This window comes from Symsagittifera roscoffensis, chromosome 10, assembly GCF_963678635.1.
Source record: "Symsagittifera roscoffensis chromosome 10, txSymRosc1.1, whole genome shotgun sequence".
Taxonomy (NCBI): domain Eukaryota; kingdom Metazoa; phylum Xenacoelomorpha; order Acoela; family Convolutidae; genus Symsagittifera; species Symsagittifera roscoffensis.
The window spans coordinates 21,581,519-21,609,158 of record NC_087071.1 but is presented as its reverse complement, the minus strand read 5'-3'; the positions used below and the strand labels follow the sequence as shown (position 1 = coordinate 21,609,158).

The window sequence follows — 27,640 nt, the reverse complement described above, 5'->3', positions numbered from 1 at the left end:
CTCTAACTTTGGAATAGAAAGCGCTTTCATAGGCGCGACGCGGGCTTTGCCAAACACAAAGGCTAATTCGGTCTGATGGGAGCTAACAAGTCGCGCACGAAGGAAAGCGACGGCACAGAAAACATCCAGCAAACTATCACCGAACATGTGAAGTTCTATTCGGTCGAAAGGCTCAGTGAAATAGCTGCGAGGTGTTGTCAGAGAACCTAACAAATGAAGACGTGAGTGCCACTCAGGGAATTGCTTTCTTGATTTCCTCTGGCAGATCATCATCCCATTTTTGACCGCTGATTCGCCAGATATCTTTTAATAGAAGGCGAGCCTTCACGGAATACGGAGCCACTAACCCAATTGGATCAAAAACAGAGGAAACAAAACTCAACACAGTACGCTGAGTGATTGCTTTGTCTAGTGGACGATCAACCCCTCTACTAACGACTAAGGTATCTTTTAGGTGATCCCACTTAAGACCGAGAACATGCGACGACTGGTCTGGACTCGCACAAATATCTTTAACAGAGGAATTGGACTGACGGTTGTCCGGATCAAGAGCGGTTGTTACGTCCGGCACGTTGCTGACAAATTTTGTCAGACGAAACCCACCTAGTTTAAGCAACGAGAATAAATCCCTAACCTAATTTCTAGGCGTCATCCCTGTTTTGAAAAGAATCCAGATAATCATCCATATACAATTTCTGGACAACAGCCGAAGCAGCTTCGGGGTACTCAGCTTGATTATCCGATGCAGTCTTTTGCAAAGCAAAATTCGCATAAGTCGGCGAGTCACGAGCACCAAAAACGTGACGCGTATATTGGTGAACTACCACACTTGATGTGGGGTCCTCCCGCCACAAACAACGAAGAGAAGGTTGATCTTCTTCACGGACTCCAACCTGTAAAATCATCCCTTCAATGTCAGCTGAAACGGCGTATTTATGCTGACGGAATCTTAAAAGTACAAAAATGAGGTTTTGAAGGAGATCCGGGCCAACCAATAGAGATTTGTTCAAGGAAGCGCCATGACACTTCGATGCCCCATTGAGGACTCGGCGCACCTTACCGGGTTTATTCGGGTTCAACACCGGGTGATGCGGGAGATACCACTCACGGTCGGCTCGTGATTTGGGGTCGTGTGCCTTAACGGTTATGACATATCTTTTTTGTATATCTTCTCTTATTGTTTCGGCGTATTTTTCACGGAGTGACGGATTCTTATCTAGCCTCTTTTCCAAAGACTTTAATTGAGCTAAGGAGGAAAAATAGCTATTCGGTAAACTACTTTCCTTATCGTTCCAAAGCATTGGTAAAATGTACCTCTCACCATCGTGAAAGGTGTCATTTTTCAAAACGGACCAAGCGCGTTTGTCGGCGGCGGAACGGGCATCTACCTGCTTGAAGGCTCCATATGACTCGAACTCATACCAAGTTTTAATTTGGTCCGCAAGAGACATGTCTTCGACAACACGCTTAAAGCAAGACGACTTCGACTTAAGCGACGGCGGTAACGGACCACTTAAAACCCAACCTATCGGAAGGCGTACGGCGCACGGTGAAATAAAGTCCTCCCCCAGAAGGTACTCAACGGGTCTTATGGCATGGTAGAAATCCTGTCCAATAATTATTTCGACGTCCTCCTACTTATAATGTCTAGGTTTGATCGGAGCCAACTGCGGGTATTTTTCCTGTAATTCAGGAATGCTTATGCTATCCGATCCAATACGGATATGATCCTTAACATAAACTCGAAAAGAAAACGAAAATTCACTATTATTCGTTTCAGCGGAAACTTGAAAACTTACTTGCTGAGTTTTCATCAAGCTCGTGGAATTGAAACCATTTATGGCGAGGTTAACGGGAGTGCCAACCAAATGGAGGCGTTTTACGAGATCGGCGGATACCCATGAGTGCGTGGAAGCACTATCGCAAAGAGCTAGGGCGTTAGTAATCGTCGCGTCCGCAGAGACGACGAGTGATGCAATTGGCAGGAGGCCTTTAGTTGTCTCCTGGCTATGAATATCGCCGACGGCAACCTGAGTCGATACATGTTTAGTGTTTGCGTTACCTGACGCCGGGGAACTTTTAGTATCCTTAGGAGGAAAAATTTTCTCCGCTCCATGTAAGAGCACGTTGTGTGTGCTTTCACAATCTGGCTTGGGGCACTTTCTGGCCTTGCTACTATTACGAAATTTGTGATTGCTCTGTAAACACGCAAAGCAAAGTTTTTGTTCGGCTACATGTTTCGCTCGCTGGGTAGCGTTTTTCTCTTTGAATACGGCGCAATTCCAAATAGCGTGTTGACCTTTTTATACAGAACATGGAGTTTACTTTTTTTTTCCTTAGTCTTATTGCTTACATTTGCGTTACTAGCAAACACTTTACTACTTATTTTTTGCTTAACTGGGTCTTCAGACTTACCCTTAGAATTGATTGTTTTTAGCCTCTCATGACCCTCCACTTTTTCTTTAAGCCATTCGTTGAAATCTAGCAGAGTTGGTCTATGCCATTGGCGTCTTACAGTTTGCATTGACCATGCCTCCATACGGTTCGGGGGAAGCTTACTCACAGCTTGATTCAGTAAGTTAACACTTTTGAGGTCGTCGTTAAAAGACAGGGACTTGAATACGGCAACAAGTCCAGAAATTGCAGAGGAAAATCCAATTACATTTTCCGAGTTATGCATTTTCAGCGGCGGAAAATTTTTCAATTTATCTAGATGAGCCCCTACTACAGCATGCGGCTGCCCGAACTTTCTTTGAAGAGTTGCTAATGCGTCTTTATATAGTACTCCGCTATAGCTATACTCAGCGATTGCGGATTTTGCTTTACCCACTACGAGCGTTTTCAGATAGGTAAGCTTTTCATCGTCACTGAGTATGGCTGAATCGACCGTCGATGTGAATTGCCCAAACCACTCATGCCAATTAAGTGGGTTGCCATCGAACTGGGTCAGCTTCCACTCAGGGAGATGATCTTTTCGGCTGTGCATGAGTATTTTAACCAATCCTCGTGTTGAAAGTGGACGCTCGACGTCTGCACCAGGTGAATTACCGGGAGTTGGCTCTGTGTAACTCGAAGAGTTAACGTGACAATCAGGAACGAACGGTTGATTAACATGCGAAGAATTTTCAGGCTGTGCAAAGAACACAGTCCTTCCACTTGTATAAGGAACAAAATTATTCGGAGGAACAATCGGAGTCACTGCGGAAAAAACAGTTGTCGAAGGAATGTAGTGTTGTTGAGCTGACAATGAAGGGGCAGCAACAGCTGATCTCCACAAATTACTATAAGGATTATAGTGGTCACTTGAAAAGTTATAACTACTAACGGGAACACCCATATGATGTTGTGATGGGACTACAGGTGCTTGGTAGCCAGCTACTACTGACCCTGTAGTATGATGACTTAAAGAAACATGATTAACTGCTGTTGATGCAGGAACGAACGGTGCTACACCAGAAGGAACATCTGCAGATGTTGTCGGAGCAAAATAATTTTCAGAAGTTACCGGGACTACTGACCCTGTGTTTGGATTGCTTAGCACCGGATGAGTGGACAAAAGAGTTTGCTGAGGCAAAATATTAGGAACAGATTGAATGACCTGTTGTAACCCTATTGGATTGTTAACGGAAACTTGCGATCGGATCAACTTCGACAAATTATGATGTTGTCCGTGAATGTGGTTACTGTAATGCAATCCCATATCACTAGAAGCCGCCTGGCCAATATTCACTCCTGTAAAACTTGGTGAGACCAAATAAATTGTTAATGCAGGATAGGTTGCCTCAGCTGTTGAATGAACGTGCTGCTCTTGATTGGGAACTACAACAGCATCAGGCTGATTGTGGTCGACAGATTCGACCCAATGACGCGTACGATCCTTTTCGTCTATTGTTAGTTGTAGAGAGACTCGAGTTAAACCACTTTCCTCAGCATTCTCGCTGATTTCCGACAACTCATCTTCTAACTCAAGCCCTTTCAACTCAATTTCTGCCAGTTTTTTCCTGTGTTCTTCAGCCAATTCTTCCAACTCTAAACGGCTTTGTTGTTCTTTCAGTCTTAATGATACCTTTGCCTGCCTCTCAAGTTCCTCTTGTTGTTTCGTTAAAATCATTTCAGAATGATGAGAAACTTTTGAGCTGCTATCTATTTTGTCTGGCTCTGTTACTGCCTCAAAACTTGTTTTATAACTGATAGCTTCCTGCAGAACTTTATCGTTGCTTTGAGTCAACTTATGAAGCCACATATCCTGTGCCGGTATCAATTCGTCGGGATTGGCACTTTTTGCAGCCATATCAATCAACTCAGTACTTATCTCGACTGCTTGTTCTATATAGTTCATACATTTTTCAATATAAGTATCAACTTTTGAGCAACGACTCTGACTCTCTATGTATTCTAAAATTATTTCGTGGCATTTATAAAGTTCGTTTTCGAGATTGCTACGTTTCTCAAACAACTTCTTAATTTTCTTTTGAAGCTTATCTTCCATGCTTAATAATTTCAGAAATAAACGACTCTCAGAAAATACTTTATTTTCACTCAAGTAAATCCACAAAATACTCTAATACATCAATAACTTACAAGGGGGAGTAACTTGAAGTTTTAACGCTTTAAGTCTGTTGTGAAACGCTCTACGATTTTTAGGCGACAAACAGTTCCACTTCTTCTTAGCTTTCAGTGTATTTAGGTCAGCACTGTATCGTCTAAGTAACAACAGAGTCTTCAACTCAAGGGAAGGGGGCTGGTGCAGCTCTTTATACTTTTCGATAAGTTCTTTGTCTTTGGCCTTTCGCTGTGAGATAAAATCCTCAACTATGTTAAGAACGAGAATACCTGTCTTTTTCAACTCTTTTTCTATATTGTCCGTACCGTTGCGGCGACAGTATACAATAGCGGTAATATTCTCCTTGTATCTCAAAAGAAGGCTCTTAAGTTGGTCAGTACTCAATCTACGGTTGTTGTTACTGCGGTGCTTACTAATGGAGTTAGTACCAAATAACTAGATCTTTCCGATTCGACAAAAAGTGATGCAGATAGTATTGGATAGTTTTCTGCGAGTCCCTGGCGTTAAAGTTAAAGCTTAAACCAGGCTTTGTGAAACAAGTCTCTTTCACGCGCTTTTGAGACGGTGCGGATAGTTTACGGAGCGCGTGATCCAAGGAACTAGCTCCTAGAATGAATACCATACACTCAAGAGACCTATGCGACGGCTACGTTACGCTAAAGTACCACTGGGGTGGGGAAATTAAGTAGGTCTGTTGAACTCCAACAACGCACACGGAGCAAACCTGAGGATGAAAGAATTCAACTTAACTCACTTAATATCACCGTACCTGACCACTTAACATTAGTGTTGCGCAACGAAGTCAATAATCGTACGAGCTGTAACGGCTTATATTTACTTGAAGCGAACTGGCTTACAGTTTCACCAATGTGGGTGGCGGATCAGGCAAATTGGTTAAGTTCCAACAACACACGCGGAAAAAAACTGAGGATGAAAAAACTCAACTTAATTTGCCTGATATTTCGCTACCAGACCACTTACCATTAGGTTGGTGTCATGTTACAGCACAGTTTCGCAGAATTATGGGGACGTTTTGAGGAGTTTTTGGCAATTTTTTACTTTCTCCCAAAATTTTTCGGAAAATTTTGGTCAGCAGGTTCGATTCGTAAACCAATCCAAAAAACTAGTCTAGTAACTCTTGTCTATGTTCCGTGTTTCTGGATTTTCAATCCAATCACAATTACCCAAAAATTTGTGGTATCGGGAAAATTACCACTTGTAGCTTGCTTTGAGTTGGGGTACAAAATAAGACATCGTATGTAATTTTATTGCAAAGAAAGTTTATAAAAACTAGACGAGTCTTACAGTTTTTGACGGTTTTGGAGACTGGCGTCACCGGGAAAAATCCAAAAACTTCGGGTGTCGAGAAAATTACAGCTCCACTTTGACCAAAAGTCAACAATCAGGACACCTGAACAGGGCTCTCTTCCGCTGTTCAGTCTGCTTTTTCGTCCGTCTGCTATCTCGTCTGTCGGCCTAACTGGGTACGCTATGCTAACTTTCGGCCAAACGTGCACTTTCGGCCAAACGCCCACTTTCGGCCAACTGCTATCTGATATTTTCGGCCAACCGCCCACTTTCGGCCAACTGGTATCTGATATTTTAGGCCAAACGCCCACTTTCGACCAAACGCCCACTTTCGGCCCTCTTTTAGCTGATATTTTCGTATTTTCGGCCAAACTGATCACTCTGACGATTTCGGCCAATCGCACAGTTCGTCCAAATGAATACTCGTCGTGTCTAGAAATAGGCCAAATAAACACTCGGCCAAATAAACACTCGGCCAAACTGATCACTCTGAAGGTTTCGGCCAATCGCACAGTTCGTCCAAATGAATACTCGTCTTGTCTAGAAATAGGCCAAATAAACACTCGGCCAAATAAACACTCGGCCAAACTGATCACTCTGAAGGTTTCGGCCAATCGCACAGTTCGTCCAGATGAATACTCGTCTTGTCTAGAAATAGGCCAAATAAACACTCGGCCAAATAAACACTCGGCCAAAGTGATCACTATGATGACTGTCGGTCAACTGAGCACTGTGGTGACTTTCGGCTATTTGGACACTCGTGTCGTCAAATTGTCAAACAATCAGGGCACTAACTGTCCCTTGTGGGGCGCCAAAATGTGCGCTCAATCTCCGTAAACTAGATAAAACGGCTCGGAAAATGTTGTTTAACTCGTATTCTCGGCAATACAGACATTCATCTTCATTCATTTGTAAATAAGCCACAAACCCAAATAACTCATGTTCATAATTTAATAAACTTTTTTTATTGTTAACATGTTACATCGGCCACAAAAAACTGCATAACTCAAAGCAAGCTGCAAAAATGGCCAGTATTTGTCCTTGAGACAAATCGCTCTTTTTAAAGGTCAGTCTTAATCAAGGCTGAACCAAATTAGAGCAAAAAGACAGTTGAAATAGGTTTTGGGGGGATCGAACCTGGTTACGGAGCATCCCATCAAGTTCGGGGCATATTTGAGTGCTAGAAAGGAAATGCCCTAGGCGGGATTCGAACCGGCGCCGAACCCGCCGGGACGCACCATGTATACGCTTGGCTACTGTCCCTATATGCATTTGCATTTATATGCATTTATACTCTCGCTTATTTACGTCTATATGCATTTGTACTTCTTGTTTTATATTTGCGCTGCAACATAGGTAATATGGTAGCGGGATTTCAATTTGCATTTGCGTTGATTGATAAGATTGTGTACTAGCTGGGTTTTGTGATTGGAAATTTTTATTTTGAGCTCTTAGAATTGGTCTAGGTTGTCGTATATTTTCTTCTCGTGTACATGGTTCAGAAATATCTGGTTGATCCATGTTGTAAGAACGAGATCTTTGGTTTTGATAAAATTGTTGGTGGTTTTGATTATAATTTTCTTCGTCGTCTGATGGAAAATAATTAGATGTATAATAAGGTGTTTGATGTCTAGATTTATTTCGTAGGTGATGAAACTGGGATGAAGAGATGATTTATATATACTAACAATTTGTTTTTATACTAATTGTTTTTGTATTTTTATGTTCAATAAATATATTTTCAAAGATGTTTTTTATTTTACTGCAGGTTTGTTGAAAAGAACTACTAGGGGCATTTTTATCAGTCGTTATTGTACAATTATTACGTTTACCGCTTTTAATGATCGTTGAAAACTTTTCTTCAAAGATACTATGTTTGTAAATGAAAATCTAAATTTATGGCTAGTTAAGTTCTAAATACAAAAGTTTGTGTTGGCTTTTGCCGTACGACCATGAAACTTAATGGTAAGTTTCTGTGTAGTCGTATATCGTCTCTTGTCCGAAGTCTTTTTCCAATACCGGGTAGTTTTCGTATTGTTCGGAATAATGGCTCTGATCTATTGAGTCGTGGAGACATTTGAATTAAATTTATGTCGTGTATCATTTTTGGAAAAAATTTTTTGTCTAATTTTAAATTAATGTTTTGGTTAGTTCTAATCTAATTTGATTAAAGGTCTTGTTCGAGACTTTTGGTCGCACCAGATGAGTAAGATCCAGGGTCTAACTCATTGAGTAATTTCAGATAGGGTACACCGTGTGCTCGTCACGCTATCTTATTTTCGGTCGGCTAGATTCGTGCAACTTCTTAGTCTAATACCGATCCTAATCTTACTCTTATATCTCTTAGTCTCAATAGATCTAGAGTGTACTGGTTTTGTTACAAGTCGGTCTCTTGGAGAAAGCAGCTATTTCTAAGTTAAATTCAAATCTCTCTGTTGCTGAAATTACAAGTAGGTTATAAGTGGGTTTTTAGTTTGATGGAGTATGATTGGTTAGTATTCAATATTTTATAGGGATAAAATATCTAAATAATAACCAATATTAAAATATATATTGGATTTGGTTCCAACACGTACAAGAACTATGAAACGAACATTTTGAAAAAAGCGGGGGAGAGTGTGGAGTGTAAAAGAGCCTCCTTTTGTTCACCAGCCCAAACTTCATTCACTTATGACAACATTAGATACGCTTTTCAAAATGAATTTTAAAGACGTGACTGGCAAAGAGCCGATATATGTTATGAAGATCCTTTCATGGAAGCTTTTAAATTTCAGTTTTTTCCCAGGCGTGTGGGAAACTGGAAAAGAGCCAAAAAACTGAACTTTTTAGATCTGACAAAGCAACAATAAGCTCAAAAATTTTTGTCTTAGTTTCGACAGAAGCAACTGGAAACAAAACATGAGTAGAATTTTCAAATAAAGCCTCCGAAACACAATCTTTATTTGTAAACTGTCTTCTGGTTGAACACTTTCTGCTTTCCTCCCCCTGGCTTGTGTTTCAAGTTGTCCAGAGTGCCACACTTGCTCGTCACCTGGACAACCCTCGAGTTGGGCTCATTCCCTTTGTTGTCGTAATTCTCCTTCACAATTGTCGGTCCTGCAGTCTTTTTCCAGTAAAACACCCACCCCTTGTGAGTCTTGTGAGAAACTCAAAATTCATTTAAAAACTTGATCAGTTGCTAGACCTTTTTATAAGAATTTAAATGACGTATAAGTTCTTAATCTTTCAATATAATACAGGGTAGAATTTTTACAAACAGTTACCCGCAAATAAAATAGCTCGTTTCCACAATCCCCTCCCTCGCCTCTGAACGTTTCAAAATGTCTATTTTCATGGTGAAAAAATTCGTTTTTTATTTTGTTTTAAAGTATTATGATGGCTAAAAGCATATGTAGAACCATTCTGCTGACGTTACTTAGTTAGTTCACCATGTTAAATTTCAATGCATTTGAACAATGTTAAAAACGAATTGGGCTCTTTTCCAGTCCCCCCTTTCAAAATACCGAGTTTTATGTTTGTTTTACGTGTTATTACGGCTAAAAGCTTGATGTTACGCTGTAAAGTATGAAGAACAAATCTGTTCACTGTTGTCGATTTGTTCACCACGCCAAATTTCATTGCATTGTGACAACGTTAATTAAACTTTTCAAAATTGACTTTGAAAGGGGGGGGGAACTGGAAAAGAGCCACGAATTGTTCTTCATAGTAGTTTCAAAAAAGAATTTCAAATAGCTTTTTATATGTTCTTTTTTACTTTGTACCTTAACTATTATAACTGTTGTATAACAACCGATTACTACAAAAGTTGGCATACTGTTTAATTTGGCTTCATTAACTGCATATTGTACCTTGGTAAAACCACTCTTTGCTCCACAAAAAGGATGCTTAAGTTAGACGGGGGTTGAACAGGAAGAAGAGCCTTTTTATGTAATTTTAATTGGGAATAGGCTGCTAAAACTCATAACAAAACCTAATGAAGGAAACACTTTAAATAGTTTTAGTTACTCATTTTGGTCAAAACGTTATTAACTTTTGATTTCAAAGCCTGGATAACTTGGCAGTAGCATTTCGTAATACTTTTATTTCGAGATTTCAATTTTTTTGCTATTATGAGTTCAGAACTGGAAAATGGCCGTTCCTGGACTGTTAGCTGGCCGTGGATTCCTCTTTCCTTTTTTGAATGATTTTGGCTTCTTGTTGCCTTTTGGATTCCCAGCATTGCCTGCTCCATGCGCGCCACTAGCAAGAGGCATTTTTTCTCGACACTTCAATTTTTGTTTCTTTTTTGTTTTGCTGATTTTTTTTTTAGACTATGTTTTTTTTTGCAAAAGCAGACTTGATTGGGTTTCTTTTTCCCAGAAAAGCAGATATCACAATGAGACTTTCTGGCAAGTGGCAAAATTGAACTAAATAGAAAGTTAATCGCACGTGTGCTAAAATTTTAATTAATTTCTTGGAGCTTTTCGGGACTTCAGATCATCCTGAAGTTTTTTCAATGTCACTCCACCAACATTGATTTTTATATTTTTTCTATTAATTTTACAGAGGAACCAAATCATACTTTGAGCATAAAATTAGACAAACTACTTTTCCAATCTACTTTTTTGTATATTGTCTCCGTTCTAGTTTCCTCTAGTACGTCATCAACTTCAAATTTGAAACTCCTTTGCAGAAAAAAGAAAAACATGATAAAACGCCAAACTAAAAAATTACGGGTCTTTTTTATTAAAGCATCTCTACAGTTAACTGTAGACCCCCCAAATTTCATAAATTAACTGTTTTTGGCAATATTTAAGTTTGGGGGGGGGGGGGGGTTGGGGGAAATGCACTCAAATTTAATGGATATAGATTGATTTTATTAGATTTCTTATTGTCACTCTCCAAAAAAAAATCGTCAACACTGAAACGAAGCTTCTCTTCGCAAACAACAGCTAGAAAACGACAAAAAGCAGCTTTATAAAGTGCAGTAAAAAGTAGAAACAAAACATCGAATTATCATTTTGCTCTTTGAATAACGTGTGAGGAATTATTTAAAAAAGTAGAGTGAATATTTGATATTTGCAAAAAATAATCAATTTTCATAAATTTGTGAAGAAAAAGACGAATATATTGTAATGAAAAATGGATTACAATTAATTATAATGGAAAAAAAATGGATTTCTAATATTCATAATTATCGGTTAAGGTACCCTTAACTCATTTTTCAAGGTTGGATGGGTCATGAAAATGGCTTGTATGGGTTAACCCGCACTGAAGTTTCATAGATAATAATCGATTATATAGGATTTTTATTGTCAGTCTCTACAAAATAACAAAATTATTCGATTATAATCGAGTGAAAACGGATAATAATGATAATATTTTTTAAGCAACAAAATCCCAATGTAATCGATTATAATCATTACTTTCAAAAAGTTTTATCAAAAAAAAGTAATCCATTTTAATCGATTATAACGGATTACAATCTATTTATTCAAATCTTTTTGAGATTTTTTCATTTTTTCATAATTTTGTTAAACTTAAGTTAGTTATTTTGTTCTCTTCTCGCTTAATTTCATTTTTTTCCTAATTTCAAATGCAAAAAGTTATTTATAGATCCCACACCAACTCCCCCCTCCCTACGCTTACCCGTACTACAGTTAGATGTCCCCTAACTAGAGCGAGAGGGAGGGTACGTCGTGGTTGGGGGGTACGTGGGGATTTTGGGGGGGTGGGGTACTTGAGGGGGGTACGTCGTGGGTTGGGGGTACGTTGGGCGGGGACGTTGGGGGGTACATTGGGGGGGGGGGGGGGGGGTGTATGTTGCAGCGGGGGGGGGTTGACTTGACGAGCTGGTCAAAATTGCTGTTTTTAGGCACTTTTTGGAAAATTTCTACATATTGGCCGCTTCTGGATGAACGTGTTGGTTCGAGTTTTGCAGAAAGTTGCAAAAATTAGAGTCATTATCTACAAATTTTAATCAATTTTTATGGCTTTTGTACAAAAAATAATCCATTATTTTGAAAACAAAATTGGATTATAATCGATTATAATGGATTATAATAGATTTAAGTTTTTCCAAAATAATCGATTATAATCGATTAAAAATCGATTACGTGGTCTAAATTTGACATGATAATCGATTATATAGACAATGTTTTAGTCAACAAAATTCATTATAATCGATTATTACCCATGAAACTTCGGTGCTGGAAGGTTTTAGCCAATATAATCCATTAAAATTGATGAAACTCCAGTAAAAGGGAGGAGGACTATAATGAGATAGAAACAAAGTTACGATTGGTTTATTTTGACTTTGACCGATCAGACTGAAGATAGAATCTAAAACAAATTAACTTCTATGAAAGAATTTCGAAAAGGAAGTTATTTTTGCAATTTTTTGCCTAAATTTGTTGTTGTTTTTTTTCTAGAAAAGTTGTTAGCAGTTACTAACATAAAATTATATTCCTTGTAAATTGATCTGAAAAGTGGAAAAAAATCAGGTCCGCTTTTCTCGACACAGGTAACCCCTACAAGCGTTTTTTGAGATAGTCATAATTGGCTAGAAAAAAAACAACCCAGAATCCAAAGTATCTTTCCTTTCTTCGAGTGGTCGGAACAACAAGTCCCACTTTCCGCCATGGTGTAGTCAAGGTTGATTTTCATGCATTCGTCCCTCCGCGCATGAGGTATTCCCCCATAATGTTGAGTCCTTAGAAATTGTATATATCTGGGAGTTGTCAGATATAATATGATCTGTATGTTTAAATTGGCGCTCAAAATAGGACTTTCAAGGTTAAGGTTGTGTTCTGATGTCCGACCGAAAAAAAAATTATTTCATGAAGGACGCGGCCTATCGAAAGTTTTTGATTATTTTTGGTTATCATAGGATATTTTCAGCTCAAGAAATGCGAGCTTCGATATGAGAAAATAGTAATTCAAAAACAATTTTGATATCAGGCTTTGGTTCTCTCTTTTTTGAACTTCGATGCTTCCTGGTCCATGACTTATGTATCGCTGCAATATCAGTCAAATTGAATCCAACGACTATTGTCCGGCTTTGTTTGAGATCATGCTTAACAGTCTATCCCACTGATAACAAGTCTGCCATTTATCTCTAGATTCTCGTGTCGATCTAAACAGTCTTTTACAAAAGCCATTTTCAACCTATCGTGTCTGAATTATGGAATTGCGCGACAACAGACATTGACGAGTAGCTTCCACAAGACTTTTTTGACCTATTTCAGACTAACCCGACTCCCTCCTAGATTCGTAGCCGTTATCTTCATACGTTGTCTGTGACTTTACATCCCTCCAGAACGCAGAATAAAACTTCTAAAGTCTGGACATAATTAGCAGACCTCGACCAGAAGTTTTGGTTGAAAAACGAGCTCTCACCAATCAGCAAGTACTGTTTCTAGACTTCCGTGACCAAATAAAAATAAGTTAGAACAAGTTTTTAATTCACTCTCTTTTTGCGCAACAATACCGCCACCGATAGAAGAACAACAATAAACCCCAAATTCACTAAAATTGCTTCCCACACCTCTTTATGTTCTAGTCCCCACCCCTTGAGGAAAATATCTCGCATCGCCATTGCCGGAACTGTCAAGGGGATTAGGTAGCTGAAATATCTCATTGGGTATGGTATCGCTTCCAGAGGCCAAATAACCCCACTTAACATTAAAATAGGATAAATTGTTCCGATATTAACATGTATGGCCTGAGCTTCTTCCGAGCAAATAGCTGAAACTATCAATCCGACAATAATTCCAGTAATTCCTTGTAAGTAAGTCAGCAAAAGAGCTAAGAAGATATTTCCGAGAAAAGTTGTTTCGAATAATAACAGCGCGGTTATAAATAAAATCGAAACTTGACCTGTGGCGGTTTTCTCTATTAAAGAGTCCAGTTTTGATTTTTTCTTAATTTTTTAAGATTTTAATCAAAATTTTTCTAATAAAGTGGCTGATTTGATTTGAGACAATGAATTTATAGGTTTCTGAAACCATCCAAGTTTTAAAAAATGAGTAGTTGAAAAAAATTAGGTAACCACAAAATTTTTCAAACGTTTTCCCGAATAAACGCCAGAAAAAGATCATGTTTCATTTAAAAATTTCATAAGGACTTTTAAAAAAGTTTTTATTGAAAGTTTTATGTATAGGACTTGAATGGTTAACTTACTCATTTGATTTGTTTTAACTTCTGGGCTCGTTAATAGAAAAGACCACCACCCACCTGTCATTATAATGAATTGCACAATCATGAGTGAAAACATAAGAAGAACTTCTGTGACGCCCGAAGCAAATACTCGGTCAGTGAGACCCTCTTTCCGCTCCACGATTGATTTGGACCCTGTTAGACTAGTCGAGATTGTGTAGGTTAGTTGTAATATTACACCTGGCACCAGGGGTTGATAAAATGCTAAGAACCTTATGACGAAAACAAATGGTAAGTTTAAACTCAGTTTAAATGTTTTTCATTTAAGTGTTTTTTATCAAACGTTTGATGAAAAGTAAAAATTAGAAACATTTGCACAGAAAGTAGATTAAAATAGAGATTTGAAATTAGAGAACAATTTCATTGAAAAACATTCAACTGGTCAAAATTACATGAAAACGGGTAGAAAAAACTTTTGTTCTCTATTGTAAAAACCCGTCGTCAAAAATCTAATGATTATACAGAACTAATTATTGAAATTGAGTTAGAAATTTTTCTAGGGGTGTTTTCGAAAAACTTTGAAAATTTTGTCGACTTTTTTAAAGTTCGACCAATTTGATTTTCCGAGCTCTCTTGAAATAGTATAAGGACCGTGTTTTTTGAAAAATTTTCTGCGCCGCAGCCAAATTTTTCAACAAACAGGCCAAAAAAGGTGTTTTAGGCACTTTTTGGAAAATTTTGGCAGCCAGAATTGAAGGGGGGTCCCCCTTGGCACGCTACTAGTTATTCGATGACAGTTCGTGGCAAATGACTCTGCAATTGAGAAAGAAAATCAAAAATAAATACTTTCTTTGCCGTAAAATTGACATTTTAGCAACCCTTTTTTAACCTGGAGTCATGTAATCAGTTAAGGTTTCAACTTCTTCGCCGTAAAAAGGTCTGATAAATTTAACTGGCGATTTGTCGCCAATTGTGAAGTTATTCTGATTTGACTTTATCTCGAGAAAATCAAGCTCAACTTGCTCAAATACTTCAACGATTTTCCCTTGTAGAATCATGGCAGTTAGTTTGACTGTTTCGTCCATGCTAATAGATAAACTATTTTCATTAGTGATTTCGGCCGAAGTGTTATTCGGCTCAATTTGCCTCGTAACAAATGATGATGTAAAATTTTGTCCAATGTGAACAACAGCTTTCAAGTTCATCTTGTCGACTGCTTGAAAAGCAGATTCAATTGAGTTGTAGTAATAAACTTCGACTGTATCGCAGTTTTCAAGAAGGACCAAAAATTTCTCACTTAGGGAAAATTCGAAAGTAGAATAGTCTTCATTTATAACTGCAATCGGTAACTTTTTTGGTTCTCCGCCCCAATATAATAACATAAACGATATTTGTAAAAAAGGAAGAAGAAAAAACAGCAGTAGCAAAGCTCTGGTACGAGTAATGAAAATCATATCTTTTCTGATGCACGCCATAAGTTGTCTAGGATGGCCAAAGTTTCGGCTAAGATAGCTTTTGAATTTCTGGAGAAAATGGTCGGTCTTCTCTGCATCTTGGTGAATCCGTTTTGTTTGATCTTTGCTCGGAACAATCGCAACTTTGGCTGCAAGGTTAGGATCTGATCAAAAAGAGAGAAAAATGTTTTGTGAAAGCGCTGACTTTTTAATTCTGTCTTCGAAATATCAGAATAAGATGTGATTTATAAAACAAAGAACAATTAAATTAAACTAGAAGATATCATATAAAATTACTTGAAGTTTTCAAAAATGGCTTATTTAAATGCTAATCTAACATTTGTTAATGAACGTTTTGAAAAAAATAGCAAAATAGCAAAGAATGTACACAAAACAGCGAAAAATATATATCAAAAAGCGGATCTTTGTAAACATTTTCTCCTCGCCCCTTTTGCAAAAGGGGGAGATTCATTACTAGGTACAAAATTCACTGTGCCTAACCGTTGAATTAGTTCATCATAGGGACGGCAATTTGTTTCTGGGTACCAAAGAGGGGATAGTAAAAGAGATCCAATAAGCTTCATACCAACCCGATACAGCATACAAAGACGAACTGCTATCATTCTTTTTATTCGAGCCCTTCTTCCCTTCGGCGGAGTCGTTAGTGCACAGTTGAACAAATAACTCATCCAGGTTGTTCACACCTCCCAAGTTGATGAGGACTTCGGGATCTCCCTCGCATAGAAGTCTCCCCTCTCGCATTAGGCCGACCTGAAGCAATTTTAAAGTGAATATAAAGTTAGCATCTTAAATCAATTTACAGGGGGATACAGGGGAAGGATTAATCTTTTCGTTGCAGTCATTGTTTCAGACAACCTCGGCGAAAAAATATCCGAACAATTTTTTCAAAAAAGAACCTGGTCGGAACAATGCGATAAATAACACTTCTTTTTTTATAGTAGTTGGGATGGTGGACTAAAAGTTAAAAAAAAATGTCAAAAACCTTTAGTGAAGAAAAATAGTAGCTTAGAAAGAAACTATAAAAAACGGAACGTTTTTTTAAGCTTTATCTGAACCCCCCTCTTGCTCTCTCCACACGGAATTATCATTTCTCACCTTATCCGCTTGTCTTGCCTCCTCAATGTAGTGTGTAGTGAGTATCACTGTTGTACCCCTCATGTTGGTCAGGTGGGTGAGGTGACTCCATATTTTCCCTCTCAGCAGGGGGTCCACTCCCACTGTGGGTTCATCCAGGATGAGTAGTTTGGGGGAATGGATTAGAGCCACTCCGAAAGACACTCGCCTATTTTAGAATAAGGGGGGGGGGGGCATTTCGACTCTGTCGACCAAAGTCGGTATGATTTATTTTTATCGACACAAAAATAATATGTTCGCCTTCGCTCGACCCAGTTCTGATATTTTTGACTATCTCCACCAGAGTGGATGTAATTTGGTTGTCTCATGACTTTCTGGACGCTTCGTTCATGTAATTTTTGACCAAATTGACTAAAGCAGGGGCCATTTTGAACTATCTTGACTTTCTCGACCGAAAGAAAAGTATGGCCGAGTTTACTCTCCGTATAACCCTCATCTATGACCTCGTTCCCAAAAGTCAAAACTGTAACGCATTTCTTTTTGGTTAGTTTTGGTAGAAGAAAATGGCGACAAAACCGTTGCCATTGACCTTCAAAAATGCCATTGAGCTTCAAAAATGTCTGACCTTTTCTGGCCGCCGCTCAAGTTCTCTATTCTCCTCTCGGTTGGGGGGAGATCTAAAAGTTCAGAGAAGAAGCCAACCCGAGTTTCAACTTCACTCGATTTCATTCCGTTTATCCTTCCGTAGAAATGAAACACCTAGAAAAAAGTTTTTAACTTAATCTTTGTGTTTTTTTGTTTCAATTTGCCTCAAATTTTTAATCGAGAATTTTCATAAAGCACCTTAAATTCATCTTTTAGATTGTCGATATTCGACGTTTTTTTGCTATTAGACCACAAAATTAACAACAAGTTTAACTACATGAAAAAAATCTTTTTCTGCTAATTTGAAGGAAGCTTATTGATGATGCACTTTAAATCGTCGGTTTTTCTTCTTTCTGTTCTGTTTGATTTCAGCTGTCGCAAAAATATTTCTATTTTCAAAACAGAATAGCAAATCACAAAATTACAACAAAAATCACAGAATTAGAGACGGATTTGTGACGTTGTGGAGCTCTGTTTAAAGCGTTGTGGCGCAATTTGCGAAGGATGAGCTCTTTTAAGTAAATCATAGCTTACTATGGGCGCTGGTTATATGTGCTCTTATTCATCCTAAATAATTAACCTTAGGGTTAGGTCTTGGAGCTGGTTAACCAAAACAAATACTAATTTTGAAAACCCAGATATAATTATTTTGAAGGGGAGCGCGTGCCAAAAACACAGAGCAGAATTTAAACTTTAAAATGAGCAAAGACGGCTATTACAAAAATCACACAATTACTTCTTTGATTGTGAAATACCGATGAAGGGCCACATCTTGCGGCATGTATCCAACATCACGGCCAGGGATCTGATTGCCAGTTCGCTGACTCAGAGATGGACTTCCAAAAAGCCAGATTTCTCCATTGTCTAATCGCAGTTGACCTATAATGAACAACAAGATTGATTCTATCAGGGACAAATTACATTCAATTGGAAAAACTAGACTTCAGAGTTTTTGATTTTTAATTAAATTGAAAGATTATAGAAAAAAGCTTAAATTGTTTGCAAAATTTTGCAGACTTCTGATGGCTGAGATATTTGTAGTTAAAGAAGCTGTTACACAAAGTCGGAGATCAATCGCAAATAAGTTTTCACAAAACATTTTTACAAATGCAACGAGCAATTCTTCAAAAGGTGATGTTAAAAATAGTTTTAACTGATGATATGATTATCAAATTTAGCTACACGCGATGCATGAAGCCACCGTCGCTTTTTTGTACGATAAGGAGTTATCAAAGAAATCGTGAGAATTTTGATAAAATTGGTCGCATCGGTATAACTGCTATGAACGTTGACATTCAATTAATTTTTTTCACCCATGGCACATGTTGTGGCAACGACTAAAGGGTGAAAGAAGCATGTTCGACTTGAAGCACACGATATTTATACTCAACGCTACTCCGATTCTTATGCGATTTCAACAGAGTGTCCACAGTTCTGTTTTTGTTACTTAAGATATTGGATGCGAAAAAGCTTTCGTTGTCACCTTGCTTGCGTCTTATAAAATGAAAAAACTTACCATCAGATGATTTTTTTTACCTGAACGAGTGGAAATCAGTGTAACATAAAAGTGGTGATATTAAAAATGTTTCGTATTTTTTTTTCGAAAATGACAATTATTTTTGAATGATTGCGTTTTTTGCTTCATGAATCACCAACAATTCAGAATGCACCATGACTAAGACTTGCGTTACAGATAGCGTTTTGCAATAGAAAAAAAAGCACGAGATCAAGAATTTCCCTAACCTTCCTTATCAAATAGCATGTCTTGATTGAGAGTAAACTTTTAATATTGATCAGAAAGGTTTGACCAGTGTTTCAAGTTAACAAAAAATGATAAAACACGAAAATGAAAAGCTCAGCAAATGTTACTCAAAATATAGCGCGGATAGATGGTTTTTGTGCAAGTTGCACAAAGTATCTCTTGGACAAAAAAAAATAAAATAACGGTATCTCATAGTTACAAATTGGATTGTTTTTTTTAGATCGTGGTAAGATAAAATGATATAAACGAAAGTCTCAGTAAAATAATCAAAATTAAGAGTAAACTAGGCTTAGTTGATAAGTTTTGCTTAAAATTAAAAAAATTTATACTAAAAATCATCGGGAAACCAGAGAACAGCTGGACTCGAAAGAAATATCCGAGAACAGAAGCGACGAAAAAGCGGCATCGGTTATGTCAGAAACGAAACGATTCAAGGGAATGAGAAGCGCCGAAAAACCTCTACTTTTCTCAATCCTCTATTTAATCCTCGAAAACGAATTTAAAAAAGGATATTCAGACAGAAATTTACAAGAGTAGAAAATTCTTCAAATCTCCTTCAAAGAATTTTGGTAAAATCTGTCTACGACGTTCATGAAAAAACCAAATGTCGTGTTGGAATGGTTCAAAATGCTAAAAAGAAACCAACGCGAAAGAGTCTCATTGAAGCAATTCTGTTGAGTTTTAGTTGAAATGGCGAAAAAGTGTGACATATCCACCGTAGAGAACGAATGGATAAGAGACATTTTCATAAAGCAATTGAAAAATTCAGAGATCTACAGAAAAAATTACTGAGAGAAACCCTACCGCTCCTGGAGGCACTAAACATTGCATTGATAGATGAAAAGGGTACAACCAACCATATAAAGTTGGCTAATAATTTAAAATTCATTTGATCATCTGTACATAAATCTTACAATAAATTTAACGTCATAAGATAACCAACTTTGAATAATGAGCGAAATAATAACTGTTTCAAAACAAATTCTCTAAGGGCCACCAAGCAGCTTGTCCGAAAGATACAACCTGTTCATCATATAAATTCACTAGATTATGTAAATCTTGCCGTAAAAATGAAAGTATTGTAGATATCCAAATTGTTATAGATTTTAAATATCCTTCGGATCAATTGGATGTAATTATGGATTGTGTAAACAGAGAATGCTGTAGTGAGATCATTGCATGGCCACGATCGGGAGAGTGAAAACGATGGATATTCTGTGTTAAAAAAACTACGATTTTTGACGACGAAGGAAAGGAAATTGTTAATTATTGGCTTTGGGAGAAAAAATCTATAATTTATTATACAAGTGGACGCTGCCAGCTCGGTTAGTTTTTAAAAAAAAAATTCCTCCACGAAGTGAAGTTAAGGGACCCATATTTGAAGATTCATCAACCGACAAAAGAGATATGTTGCGGTTTTACAGACAATGCCGTTAACATCATTAGCAAACCAATAGTCCCATTTTTCTCAAACGGATGGGAACATGAAGAATGTCTTTTTTTCATGACAGAAAGCCACGAGAGGATAATCTTTGGAAGTGACAATTCATTCGAAAATGGGGATAGAGGTCTCGCAGAAGCATTTCTCTCATTTACAGACCAAAAAGACCTGTAAGTCTATAAATTCACAATCCACCGCCGAAAAAGGCTGGGAGATCAAACATATTTCCAGGGCCTTTAAACACCTATTTCCTCGCTTTGGAAAAATAGAAAATCAAAAGAAAATTACTAAATTTCTTAATTTTTTGAAAAACTATTCAGCTAAAGGGTAGAGGCGTTCCCCTTCATTTATTTGACACAGAAAAAACCAAAATAAATTGACATAAGTCCAAAGTTTACACTAAAAAGCTGGAAAGTTGCATGAAAGATATATTCATTAGCCCAATTGTCACTACCTGCACTCGTAATTAGCACTGACTCTAAACTCATCAAGAAAAAACTCTACAAAAAGTCCAATAATCATGAACATTTCGACAACATAGCGGCAAAAAATTCGAATGATTCCGTTGGAGAAGTTTGGTTCACTAATTTAGACTTAAAAACGGTCTATAATCAACTGTATCTGGATAATTTTACGAGTAACGAATTTAATTTTAGTATAGTAGGCAATGATATTACCGGCATTTATCTAATTTTAACTGGCTCTCATGGACTTGGCAATATGTCTAACGAATTCCAAAGAATCAGGGACTCAACATTTAGAACAAAGATTTATTATTTGTTATTTTAGACGATTTTAAATGCTCGAAATGTAATTTTTTCCGTAGAGAAAAAGAATTGCTCGGCTTTAGAGATTCCATATCAGGAAATTTTGCGACTGATATATAAAAAAGGCAATCAAATAATTACCCATTCCAAAAAACCTGAAGGAATTTAGATCAATTTTCTGGTTAACGAATCAATAGATTAAATTCGTCTCAAAGTGAGCCTTCTTGGGAAGCCCATGACGTTCTTTGTTAGACAAGAAAGCCACATAAAAGAATTTGAGAAAATTAAACGAAAAATTGTAAAACTGACAGAAAACACTCATTTTGACATAAAACCAAACCCCAAAAAAAAGATGGACGCATCACATAATGGACTCGGGCATCTTTATGACAACTTCAAAGGAACAACTGGAAGACGGTTTCTTCCTAATTAAAATTTCTAAATCTACACGAAATGAATTATTCTTCCAAAAAGTTAGAACTTTTATAAGTTGTTTGGGCGGTAGAAAACCATAAAAATTACCTTTACGGATAAAATTCCTTTATAAATTTAGATCACAAAGCCCTATTTTCTCTTTTTTTTTCAACAAGTCACGGGATAAAAGTTATCACAGGAGAATAACTAGATGGGTCGGTCGTTTGTTATCAGTTAACTTCATAAATAAACATTTTGACGGAAAAGACATGCAATTCACCCACCTAATCACATGAATTCCGTTGAAAAATTGTTTCCCTCATCACATTTTGATGAAGATTTTGTCGTGGCAACCATTAAAAGTTTTAATAGAGCGATTTAACTTTCTGATAATCAAATAAGTTCTACAATTCGATTGGTTCAAATTTGGAAAAATCAGATTACGTAAGATTACTTATCTGCCTATGTTGTAAAACCTATTAACTGGACACTTATAATTTGCAACTTAAATTATAATCGAACTGAATTTTGTACTTCAAAAAGCATGCCTTCGAGTTATTCCAATTTGATCCTTTTAATTTTCCATTTCAAATTCTGCTGTTTTATGTTTCTTAATTCTTAATCTTAACTTAATTAATTACCGTTTAGATAGAAAACTTGTAAAACCTGTAATTATGGCAGATAAAAAAATTAAAATTGGTCTGTCCCCTTCCGTCATGAAAGTTTCCTAGAACTTTTCGCTGCTATCCGAGCAAGAAAAACTTGTAAATAAATAGATCTCCTAACTGAAGATGACCCAATGTTTAGCACTATCGTTAAGGCACTTCAAAACAAAGTTGAGACGACCATTTCTAATTTTCCATTTTTTCTTCATTTTGTGCGCGAACTTCATGAATCTGACGGTTAATTATAATGAAGAAGATGCTATGATGAAGATTTTACATAAAGCCCACCCTGGCCAATTTGGAATGAAAAACTTGGCCGAAAACAACTGTTGGCCTCATAAAAGTAGACAATATGACTTCGATGGCATAAACTGTTCAGAGTGCACTGAAATGGGTAAAAACTTGAAGAGCATAATCTCAAACGCACAAATTAGCAAATTTACCTTTTTTCTGAAACTAACGAAGAACGTGTTTTAGACTGCTCGTCTTCTAGATTCTCAATGGTGAACAAACAAGTATAACTTGTTATATATCAATGGAATTTCAAAATACCCATTCGCTGAAGTTACTACATCTACCCCAACAAACACAAACAAAGACATTCTTCAAGGTTACGTTTATTTATATGGTATTCCATACTCTTTTCTTGTAGATTATGCATCTTAATTTTACAAGTCAATACTTTAAACTATTTTGTGATTCTAATAACATTAAAATAAAATTCTATACAGTAGGCGACCACGTTCCGTTTGATTAGTCGAGAAACTTATACATTCTCTAAAAATTAGAATTTTGACAATGGCACGGGAACTTCGTAAATGTATATTACAAGACGCAATTAAAAAAATTACTTGGAACCTTTGATTACCAAATCAATCTAAAGTCAAAAACCCTCCTTTCGAAATACACTTCAATAAAAAACCAAACACCATTTGGAAGCAACTCGCGTCTTGTAGATTATCCAATTGAATTTTAGACAAATGGAAATCAATACCAAGCAAGGAACGCGCCCTAGACTCAAAAGCTGAAGATAGAGTTTAGAATGGCTGCAAAGACACCGTGATACGCAAGAAAAACCAATCGCGTCTGGAAAAAAGGGCTACAAATTGGACTAAATCTCTCCGTCAAAACTATCCTCGTCAAAGATACTACTTCCGCAACCAATAAAAAATAACATCCTTCCATCCTTCGGAAAACCAAAAAGAGCCTCAATAAAAATTTTTATTAAAAAAGTTGAACTAGAAATAATGCTTCAAAGGCTACGGTTTAATTATCCGACAGAAGAATTAACAGAAAGTTAGATATTGCTTTAACAAAAACCTAATCAACTCACATTCTATCTTCTAGAGCAAACATCTCATTGCCGTTTTTTCCAAGCCATGATTTTGAAGTAGGTGCGATGCGTTCCAACCAGAAGAATTCCTTGTGTCTAGAAAATCTAACCCGAAGACGAGTGAAGAGGTCGGGATGGCCACGTCGGACAGCAACACCAGGACAAAAGTTTCTAACTCCCAAAGCCTCACTCAAGAAGACAACCTCCTCATTCTCAAGAAGAAATCATTCCTATATTCATTCCTTCGCGTACTTTAAAAAATAAAGACTAGATTGGATAGCTGGAGGTCTTTCCTGTAGAGATAAATTAGGGAACGGATTATTTTCAACACCATTAACGATTCGAAGTACAATAAAAAAAATCCTTTATTCTCAAACCATCCAGAATAACATAAATCTCGCGATTTCAGATGACCAAACAACCGAACCCGTAATGCTAGAAAGCCCAATAAGCATCATCCGAGCAGAGCGTAAGGAGTCCACATCGACACCTAACCTGGATACTACTCATGATTCGAAACCCCCTGCTAATCCGCTAAACCGCCGGATAGGAGCGGTTCATCAGCACCACAAGAACCCTCAAAAAATTTGCGGATTTACGAGATTGTCGACTCATCTGACGAGGACCCAATGGAGCAAGCGACGACTTCCATTCCCGGTAACGAAATTTGGGCCCGAAGAAACTCTGCGGTGAAAGGTATCAAGTAGATGTTTTAGATCAATTCGAAGATACGTGAGGATCGGCTACTAACCCATTCATCTTAGATCTTACCAGTCCAAACGAGTAACAACCGACTTCAGCATGTTCGACTCCTTCGGATGGTTTGGCCACATTGTCTGACACTATTTTAACAGACGTACGTTCTCCCTCTTCAAAAGATTGGCCATTGAAGATTACTATGAGAATGTCGATATTGATAGCGAGTTGCTCAATACTGAACTAGAGAACTTTATCAATTTGTTTACTTCTTCTTTTTTACCTCATTTTTGTACAATCGGTTGAATAACAATCTCAGAATTGCTTTTATTTTACATTACGCTTATTGTATGTAATGCATACCAGCTATATTACCTCGTACTGAAGTTGAGTACAGTGTTGTTTTCAGCAGTTTAGAAAATCCATATTTTGCGTGATAATAATTTCAAAAATGGTGTTGAGTTTACCTGTTTAACTGCATAAAAAGTTCGTTAGTTAATTTTCCTCATTCAACTTGGTGCAGAACAGTACTGTTTTTATTTTGCAAAAAATTTTATTTTTCCATGAAGCGAGAGAAGGAGCAGTTTTGTCAATTGCTGTTTTTTTTTCTGTTTCGAAGAAAAATTAATTTTTTTAACTAGCTCATTTCAGTTTAATTGATTTTACAGGTCATTTACGATGTTACCTTGACCTTTTCCTCCTCTCCGGTAGAGAGAATGCTCTCTCCCACTTTTTAAAATTAAGAGTAAAGCTTTAACATTGATAGAAAATGATTGACAAGTATTAAAAGTCAACAGAATGATAAAATACGAAAATGAAATTTTCAGCGAATATTAAACAAAAAATAGGGCAGATAGATGGTTGCTATGCAACTTGAAAGAAATAACTCGACGATAAAAAAACTGAAGGGTTCTCATAGTTTCAAACTTTGTTGTTTTTTTAATCCTGGTATGTTAAAAAGATGTAAGCGAAAATCCAAGAAATAGATATTTTCAACGCTTGAGAGAATGTTTTATTCAGTCAGTTATGGTGATCGAAAAAAAAAACAGTTTTAAGTTCCATTGAAGATATCGACTCACCAAAACCAAATTTGAAAAGATATTTTACCTTCGATCTTTTCATGCAAAATATTGGAGTTTGAAAATTGCAAATTTAGCCATGCTCTGTTCTAATATATCGGCGCTTTGTAGATTTTGTCCGATATATCTTGAAAGTGTAACACGAATTGCCGTTCATTTAAATCGAATTTACTGAAGCATTACTTGCTACTTTCATGACAAAATCTTTGAAATATAAAATTTGTTCCAATTCGGCGGTGGTCAGTGACAGTTTGAAAAATTTGCATATTTCTGCCGGTTTTGTATTTGGCCAATATCAATTAAAATCCCTGGAATTATTTGCTTTCTTCCAGATTTTCATGCTTTCTTTCCTATTTTCAGATTACTGAAACCTGATTGGCTGATTTTTACTTCGCGCATTCGGTCCTTTGAGTATGAGGGATTCCACAAGTTATCGTAACATATTAATTCCAATTTTGATTCATTGCTATATCGGTTTATTGCAAAAGCACCATCATAAATGCCAGCCCCACGTTTTAAATCAAAAGCGCTGTTAGGTGTTAAAAGGAAACTAAAAGGAAAGGTTCTAGCTTAGAATATTTCCATTTAGCTTAACTTTAACACATAACACCGCCTTTGATTTCAAACGCGGGGCTGGCAATTATGATTGCGGGCATTCTAATTGGCTCACATGCATGACGCCTATATCAATTAGTTCTGGGCTAAAAATACAGTGCTGATTTAAATTATCCGGACAAAACGAACAAAACTTGAACTTTCAAACACGTTTTTCTCAAAATGGGTTAAGATTAGACAAAAAGCGCCCAGAACAACAGTTGCTTAGAATTGCATCCTAATTACTATGGTGCAATTTTTTCTCCAAAACTCTTAACCAAAAATTTACCCCCAAAAACGGGTCATTTCAGCGTTTTTCAATTAATCAAGAATTACGCAGAAACTACTTTGTTAATTGATGAGGAGTATATATCAAACGAAGCCTCTTTCACAGCTCAACCACATTCTCGAGGGTTAAATCTCCAAAACTTGAGTAAATTGCTTAAAATTTGTTTTTAAGCAAAGTTTTTGGGTTTTATATAGTAAAAATCAAGTTTCTTGACTACCAAGCAAAAAAAAATAATACATATTTTTGCTGATTTAACCTCCTAGAACTTTGTTGAACTGTGTAAGAGGCTTCTTGTCATTTAGATTTCACATCAATTAAGCAGTTTCAACATAATTCTTGATCAATTCAAAAAAGCCAAAATGACCCATTTTTGAGGTAAAATTTTGTTGAAAAAGTCGGAAAAAAGTTTGCCTCATATTAATTCTGATGCAATTCGAAGCAACTTTTGTTGTGTGTGCTTTTTGTCTAATTTTAACCCAATGGAGAAAAACATATTTGAAAATTCAAGTTTCGTTCGTTTTTTTTCGGATAATTTAAATCAGAACTGTAGTTCTGCGCTCAAATTGTTTATCGGGTCAAAACAATTTTGGGCTTAAAATAGTTCGGTGGTCAAAATAGTTATATAGGCTAAAAATAGTTCTTGGCACAGAATAATTCTGGACTCCAAATAGTTTCTGGCTCAAAATAGTTTTGTGTTCAAAATAATTCTTGTACAGCAACCAAATTTAGTGGCTACCTAGAATACACTTGAGCAGAGTAGTCTTCCCACAACCCGATGGCCCCAGCAGTCCATATATGGACCCTTTGTCCACTCTCAAACTCAGTCCATTCAACACTTGGTCAAGACCATTACCCTCTTCCGAAGTGGATTTTCCATAAGATAATGAAGCTTCATCGCATAAAACAGCCACTGAATTGCTCATCATGGAAACAAAAAAGTAAGCGAACTTTTTGTTCGAAATCAAAGTTTTCAGAAGAATAAATTGAGGCAATTAAAACTGATTTATTTTTCAAACACTTCTGTAACATATAAGCTGCATCAGAAAAGTAAAACTAATGAAGCATGAATTGTTTTCAAAATTTCAAAAAGCCGAAATTTAAAAAGCAGCCGTCGAACTACACCGCTTAAAATCTCGATTTTTCATCTCGATTTCGTAATGAACTGCAAGCAATGTAAGAAAGTAATAATTAACAAGAACGCCAAAATTATCATCTTGAGTTGTGAAGTCTAACTAAATCAAGAGTTCATTTGACATATTTGGATTTCCCCTTCACCGATTTCTACCGATTTCTACCCTTCAAAAATGGGTTGTGCTCAAAATGAATGACTATTATAAAAGATTTTAAAACAATTTCTGAGTGTGCTACTGGATTTATTTTGCAAGATTGAAAGCTGTC

The 27,640-nt window shown here is 36.8% G+C and overlaps 1 protein-coding gene across 1 annotated transcript; it reads right to left on the bottom strand.

The window, feature by feature from the left end:
• Positions 1 to 8,810: 8,810 nt before the first annotated feature.
• Positions 8,811 to 27,640, bottom strand: LOC134855003 (ABC transporter G family member 20-like). Its single transcript, XM_063871382.1, has 9 exons — positions 26,979 to 27,640; positions 17,939 to 18,081; positions 17,183 to 17,316; positions 16,579 to 16,765; positions 16,053 to 16,233; positions 14,898 to 15,626; positions 14,087 to 14,248; positions 13,320 to 13,729; positions 8,811 to 9,008 (listed from the first exon to the last, which is right to left on the bottom strand). The coding sequence occupies exons 1-9, from the start codon at positions 27,166 to 27,168 to the stop codon at positions 8,811 to 8,813; spliced, it is 2,334 nt and encodes a 777-aa protein (XP_063727452.1). The 5' UTR covers positions 27,169 to 27,640.